Source organism: Manacus vitellinus, unplaced genomic scaffold (assembly GCF_001715985.3).
Source record: "Manacus vitellinus isolate BGI_N305 unplaced genomic scaffold, ASM171598v3 scaffold_149_pilon, whole genome shotgun sequence".
In the NCBI taxonomy this organism is placed as follows: Eukaryota; Metazoa; Chordata; class Aves; order Passeriformes; family Pipridae; genus Manacus; species Manacus vitellinus.
In genome coordinates, this window is record NW_021939062.1 from 27,606 (window position 1) to 34,899 (window position 7,294).

Sequence of the window (7,294 nt, forward strand, 5' to 3'; positions counted from 1 at the left end):
TTGGCATGGTTTGGGGGGTCCCTGGGGTGGAGGGGCTGGTTTAGGGGTGCTGGAGAGGAGGAGTCCCTGGACTGGTTGGGGTGGACTGGGGGGATTACTTGGGGTGGTTTGGGGATTTTTGGCAGCTTTGGGATGCCCCTTTTTGGAGGGGGCTGCCTTGGGGGTCTCACCCCAACATCCCCTTTGCCTCCCCCTCTCCTCCCACAAGTTCCCTTTTTGCTGGGATATCCCTGGATTTGGGGCTTCCCTGGGATTCTCCCAACCCACCCCTCGCCCCCAGACCATCCTGGGGGTCCCCCAACCTCACCTGTGCCCCCCTCAAATCCCTCAGGCCCCCTGGATTAATGGATTCCCTGCTCTTCCTCTCTGCCCGTCGGCTCGTCGCCCACCGCCCCCTTCCCACTGTCCCCGCCCAGCTCTATCCCGTCCTCTTCCAAGCTGCGTTCCTGGATGGGAGACCTCTAGTCCTGCAGGATTTGGTGGCCCAGTGGCCATTCCCAGTCCTCAACTTCGAGGGGATCGTGGGGCGCCGGGAGCTGCTCCGGGATCATCCCTCCAAGCTCTGCATCCAGTCCGTCATCCTGGCCGTGGTGGACCAGCTCCGGCAGGATCTGGAGGAAGCAGGCCATGATTCCAGGTGAATCTTGGGAATTCCAGGATACATAGAACCCACTTCTGTGGTTTTTCCCTGCTTGTTTATTTCTGTTTTTCCCATTTCCTGGCCCAGCCGGTGCCGTCTCCGTGTGCTGGATGTGACGGGACTCCGGGATGATGCTGCTGGCCGTGCTCCGGAAGGGATGAGTGTCTGGTCTGGCACCGTGGCCCTGGCCAAGGCTTGTGTGGAGGTCTCCAAACACCAGCGGGAACTCCAGAAATGCAGATCCAGGAGCCACAAGGGCCGTTCCAGCGCTATGGCAGCTCCGCGATTCATCGACATCCACGCTGATCTCTTCGTCAATGGAACATCCTATGGAATCCTGTGGGATGCACTCCAGGCTGGGAACACCAGCCCACTGCGCCTCAAGTGCCGGGAGTTCCAAGCCGAGGAGCTCTGCCTGGCTGGAATTGTGAGTCTGCTGAAATCCTTGGATCCCTCTGGCGTAAGGAGGGTGGACCTTCGCTTCAACAACCTTGGACTGGGGGGTCTCTCCTTGGTTTTGCCACATCTCTCCCGATTCCTGGGTCTCCGAAGCCTCCGACTTCCCTACAGCAATGTCGACGTGCGGCGGCCAACGCCAGAGTCGGTGCTGGGAATCCGATGTCTGGCCAGGGAGCTGGGAAAGCTGCAGAGCCTCAGGGAGCTCAACCTGGGATCCTCCAGGCTCTCCGGGAATTTGAGGCACATTCTCTGGTAAGTTCCTGCTGGAGCAGATTCCCAACTGCATTCTTCCTGCACTCACTGAGGATTTGCAAAGGTTGGACTTGGTGGTATTAGATATCTTTTCCAACCTTAGTGACCCCATGATTCTGTGATTTTGTTATCCCAATACTCCATGACTCTATGCTCCCATGATTCCATTGTCCTGTAATTCCATGATTTCATGACACCACGATCCCATAATTCCTTGACTCCAGGATTCTCAAAGGTTGAACTTGACCATCTTGAAGGCCTTTTCCAACCTTAATGCCTCCTTGACTCTGTGATCCCAGAATTCCCTGATTCCGTTTCCAGAGGACAGCAAACGCTGCATCCCGGAGCTCCACCAGCGCCAGGTGCTCCTGGCTGGCTCCATGACTCCATAATCCCATCACTCCATGATTCCATAACTCTGTAATCCCATAACCCAGTAATTCCATAACTCCATGATCCGATAATTCCGTGACCCCATGATTCCATGATGCAATGAATCCATGATCTCATGGCTCCCACAATTCCACGATCCCATGACCCCATGATTCTGTGACCTTGTAACTCCATGATCCCATGACTCTATGATTCCACAATTCCAAGGCTCCCTGATCTCAAGACTCTGGAATCCCATAATCCCATGATTCTCAAAGGTTGGATTTGATAGTCTTGGAGCTCTTTTCCAACCTCAGTGATTTCCTAATTCCATGATTCCATGATCATGAAGGGAATCATGGGTCTTGTTTGCTGCAGTTCCCCCAGGAATTTGGGAGCCATTCCAACATTTCAAGGTTTCATGGAGGGTTTGATCTATTGGCGCATCCCTCCCAGCTCCATGATGTCACCACAGGGTCACATCTCCTTTTTCATCCTGGCAGCAAACTCGAGGCTCCATTGGAAAGCTTGGAACTGGCCTTCTGCTCCCTCCTTCCCGCTGACTTCGCTTTCCTCTCCCAAAGCTTCCATGCTCCGGCCCTGAAAAGGCTGGATCTGAGCGGCCATGATTTCTCCCAAACTCTTCTCCAACCCCTTCAGCATCTCCTGGAGGAAACCTCGGCTTCCCTGCTCCACCTGGACCTCATGGAATGCCGGCTGACAGACTCACACCTGGATGCCCTGCTGGTGTCACTCCGGCACTGCTCCTGCCTCCGTTCCCTCGGACTCTTTGGGAATTCCTTCTCCACAGCAGGGCTCAAGGATTTATTATGGAAAACTGTGGTCCTGCCAGATCTCCGCCTGGTCGTGTATCCTATCCCTGTGGATTGCTACAAGTCAGGGCTGGATCCTGGCTGGATTTTGGAGGAGCAGCTGGACAGGGAATGTTTGGGAGCAGTGAGCGCAGAGCTGGGCCGGATGCTGGAGAGCTTCGGAAGAGCTGACATTGTCTGGACTTCCAACCCCTATGGACACGAAGCCCTGGATTACTTCTGCTTGTAGCTGGGGAAGAGCTTGGAGCCTTCAGCCTGGAGAAGTGCTGTGGCCTCAGTGCCTCCTTCCTCAAAGAATTTGTGTGTATTCCACCTCATTTCAGTGTTTTTCACCCTATCCCAGTGTTTTTCAACCTAATTTTGGCGGTTTACCGCCTCATCTCACTGTTTCTCTACCTCATCCTGGTGTTTTCTGCCTCATCCCAGTGTTTTTCCTCTAAACCCATTGTCTTTCCACCTCATCCTAGTGTTTTTCCACCTCGTTTTGGTGTTATTCTGCTTTATCCTGCTGCTTTTCCCCATCACAGTGGTTTTTTCTGCCTTATCCCTTCTCCTAGTGTCTTTCTCCTTCTCCTAGTGTTTTTCCACTTCATCCTGGTGCTTCTCCACCTCATTTTGGTGGTTTTCCACCTCATTGTGGTCTTTTCCCACCTCATCCTGGTGTTCTTCCACCTCATCCAAGTGGGTTTTTGCCACGGCCCGATGGAGAAAGGAATAGGGACACAACACTGCACAGAGGGTTCTGACAAGATGGAAGGTCAGGGTGCAATGGCCACTTTATTGAGGGGGAACAAGGACTTATATAGGGTTCGAGTGAGGGGAGGTCTGATAACCAGGGCAGAGCATGGGATGGACATCTCAGGGTATTGCAGGATTGGGGAATGAGGGAAAGTGGGAGGAACTTAGGAGGAGTTAAGCAGCGGGGACCAATGGGAGCTCACTCCACACTGCGGCACTTACCGGCCAGTCAGTGGGGAATGAGTGGGAAAGCAGGGGAGAACAAGGTGGTAAACAACTTTTGATGGGAAAACTTGTGGACAAGTACAGACATGTTTGGGGCAATACAATCTAAGGGGATTAATACAGAGGTATATATGTAAGGGTACATAAAACATGGGACGAACTGGGAAGTAACACAAAAGTCCATAATTTATCGTCTTCTCTAAGCTCCATATAAGTCTCTCCAGGCTTGGAATCGTTCCCACTCACTCTGATGTTCCTCCACAGGTTTTGACCTCATTTTGGTGTTTTTCCTGTTATCCCAGTGGTTTTTTGCCTCATCCCGATGGTTTTCCACCTCATTCCAGTGTTTTCCAGTAACTTTTGTTACCACCTTGTCACCAGCCGTAGCTGGGACAAACCTGATGTCACTGGAAACCCCCCGAACTCTGCTGATTAACACTGGATATTAATTAATTAATAATTAATAAATCAGCATCACTTGGCTGGTGATGAAATTCCTGCCAAATCCCCCCTAAATCCCACTCTCCTGTATCCTGAATCCCAGCACTTCACAGTGAGGAATCAGCATGGTGAGTTCTGTTTTTTGGGGGGAGTTTCATGGAAATAAAGGGATCCCAGTTGCCATGGAAACACCCATCCCAGTGCCAGGTTGGGCTTCCCTCCAATTTTAGGGATGTTGGGGGGTCCCCTGGTGCCAGGGGTCTCTGATTCCACCATATCCCGTTGCCATGGGAGTGATGGGAATGGTTGGGGGGGGGTCTCAAACTCCACCATTTCCTGCTGCCCTGGGAGTGACTGGGATGGTTGGGGGTCAAGCCACCTGTTTTTCAGGAATACCAGCCCAGGGACCCCCCAAGCACCCCTGAACCAACCAGAGACCCTTCTACCCCCCCTGAAGCAGCCCAGGGACCCCTCCAGTCCCCCTAAACAAGCCCAAGAACCCCTCTAGCCCCCCATCCCAGGGAGCCCCAGCCCTCCTAAACCAGCCCAGGGAATCCCTGCCAAGGACCCCCCAGAAACCCCCTAAACCAGCCCAGAGACCCCCTCAAACCTCCCCAAAACCAGCTCCCCATCCTAAAGGACTCTGCCAGCCCCTTCTAAAACCAGCTCAGGGACCCCCCCAAACCACCCTCAGATCGCGTGTGTCTGTCACACCCGTGTGGGGTCCAGGTTTGTGTCTGTCACACCAAGATGTTTGTCCAGGTGTGTGTCTGTCACACCCGTGTACCACCCAGGTGTTGTCATCCCCCCTCTCCTCCGGTCTGTTCCCTTCACAGGCCCGGGAGGGGACAGGCACAAGTGTCCCACGTGTCCCCGCCCCCACAGGTGTGCACACACACCTGCACACAGGTGTTGCTCAACAGGTGTTTATTGGTGTTCCTATCACCACGTGGCCTCCGGGGGGCGCTGAGGGGAGGGGTCTCAGGTGCCCCAGGTGTGCGGGCACAGCACTCTCCCCAGAGCCCCGGGTGTCACCTGCTCACAACCCGCAGTTATACACCCGCTCTGCCGTGGTCCTGCGGGACTCGGGGGGCACTGAGGGAGTCCTGGGGGTCCTTGAGGGCATCTCGAGGGGCCCCTCAGTGGCCTCGAAGTGGTCGACACGGAAGGCCCAGCGCCCCGGGACCCCCAGGTTGCTGCGGTGGCTGAGGGTCTGCACAGTGGGCGTGCGGGACCCTGGCACGTTGTAGTAGTGCACGTCGTCCCCACTGTTAAACCCGGCCTGGGGGGCATATAGGGGGACACACAGGGGGGGACAGGACAGGGTGGGTGGTGAGGGGGGCAGTTCTGTCCCGGTTCCCGCAATTTTACGCAAAAGGACATTTAGTTCATCCCAATCCACTCGTTCCACCCAAAATTCCCTTAATTGCACCTAAAATCCCCCTAATTTCACTTAAAATGCCCAATTCACCCCAAATCCCCTTAATTCCACCCAAAACTCCCTTAATTCCACCTAAAATCCCTGATTTCACCTCAAATCCCCTTAATTCTCCCCCAGAACTCTTTACCCCCCCATCCCAGAACCCCCCTAGCCTAGTGTGGGGGTCCCTGGGGGTGTCCCCATGTCCCCACCTGTGCGGGGATGCCCCCCAGTCCAGTGTGGGGGTCCCCCATGTTGGCAATGCCTGTTGTCCACTGCAAGTCCCCGTAGTTGAGCAGGACAAAGCAGGTGACACCATCGGAGGCCAGCACGGCCTGGAAAGTGTTCACCTGGGGGGGACATTGTCACTGTGTCACGCTGGCACTGCCACTCCCAGCTGTGTCCCCAGCCCTGTGCCCCCCAGAAAGCTGGGGACACCATGGCTGGGGACACTGTGGTTGGTGCCACTGTGGCTGGGGACACCTCGCTTGAAGGCCAAGCCACTTGAGCTTGTCCCCTGTGTCTCACCTTGTCCGAGGCGGCCCCAAAATAGGCCACACGGTCCCAGGTGGCCACGAGGGCCCAGGTGGGGCGCGGTGGGGGGTCTCCTGGGGGCACAGTGGGTGCCAGGTCCTGTGCCAGGCGCTCCAGCAGCTCAGGGTCACGGCTCTGGCGGTACCAGATGTCTCCCCCCAGCCGCGTGTCCACGTCAGCCCAGTACGGGGCCACAAAGGGGCGGTGGCCAGGCAGCGGGAAGGGCTGGGGGGTGAACTCGGGGACCCTCGTCCCGAACGACACCACCCCATTGTTGTTCACCTGGGGGCAAAGGGCACCTGTGAGACACCTGGGGGGCACCCACCAGTGACCCCCCAGTGGTCCCAGTTATGACACTGCCAGTCACAGTGACCCCAAACCAGGTGTAACCCCAGAACATCCCAGGATGGGCCTGGGACCGCAAGTGTCACCCCAGAACCTCCCCATATGGAGCTAGGATCTTCCAGTATGGGACTGGGACCCCCCAGGATGGGCCTGGGACCCCCAGTGTCACCCCAGAACCTCCCAGGATGGGCCTGGGACCCCAAAACCACCTGGGGGTCCTGCAGGTGTCCCCCATGTCCCCAGGGGTCTCCACTCACCCATGTGGCCAAGAAAGGAGGTGCCACCAACTCTGGTGGCCCCCATCCCACTTGCCATCCCCCCCTCCTGGTGTCACCCCCCCAGTGCCACCCTCCATGTCCCCCCCATGTCCCTCCAGTCACATGACCCACGTAGCAAGAGTGGTGGCCGCTCCCGAAGAAGGAGAAGTTTTCCCACAGAAAGATCTCGGGGCTCGTCCCGTCGTCCTCATGGGGAGTGGGCTCATCCCCCACACCTGGCCCGAAGGGGTACAGGACCCCCCCTGGGGACACACCACAGTCAGGGACCCCGGACACTGCCCAGGATGAACTGGGGCACCCCAGGATGGGCCTGGGACCCCCAGTATGGAGCTGGGACCTCCTGGTGTGAGACTCAAACCTCCCAGTGTCACCCTGGGACCTCCCATTATGGGCCTGCGACCCCCAGTTATCACCTCAGAACCTCCCAGTATAGGCCTGGGATCCCCAGTTGTCACCTTAGAACCTCCCCGGATGGAGCTGGGACCTTCCAGAATGGGACAGGGACCTCCCAAGATGGGCCTGGGACCTCATACTGTGGGACTAGAACCTCCCAATTTGGGTCAGGGACCTCCCAGTTTGGGCCTTGGACCCCCAGTGTCACCCCAGGACCTTACAGTATGGGCCTGATACCTCCCCACTCTAGGCCTGGGACCCCAAACTCACCCAAGGGTCCCACGGGAGTCCCTGATGTCCCCAAGGGTCCCCATTGCTCTGTGAGGCCGAGGAGGAGGAGGAAGAGGACAGGGGGGACCTTCAT

General features: G+C 56.6%; 2 protein-coding genes across 4 annotated transcripts in view; one reads left to right on the plus strand and one right to left on the minus strand.

Annotated features, from left to right (window-relative positions):
* Positions 1-4,022, plus strand: part of LRRC14 (leucine rich repeat containing 14) — a 22,730-nt gene extending 18,708 nt beyond the window's left edge. For all 3 annotated transcript variants that reach the window (XM_029958191.1, XM_029958192.1, XM_029958193.1), the window contains exons 2-4: positions 332-637; positions 728-1,351; positions 2,227-4,022. In XM_029958191.1, the coding sequence (XP_029814051.1) occupies positions 332-637; positions 728-1,351; positions 2,227-2,785 (1,489 nt within the window). In that variant the 3' untranslated portion in view covers positions 2,786-4,022. The remainder of the gene's footprint in view (positions 1-331; positions 638-727; positions 1,352-2,226) is intronic.
* Positions 4,023-4,999: 977 nt separating this feature from the next.
* On the minus strand, positions 5,000-7,294 carry LOC112840988 (sushi, nidogen and EGF-like domain-containing protein 1). The gene is made up of 5 exons (XM_029958194.1): positions 7,201-7,294; positions 6,640-6,779; positions 5,909-6,196; positions 5,593-5,730; positions 5,000-5,242 (listed from the first exon to the last, which is right to left on the minus strand). Exons 1-5 carry the CDS (start codon positions 7,292-7,294, stop codon positions 5,000-5,002), a joined length of 903 nt encoding a protein of 300 aa, XP_029814054.1.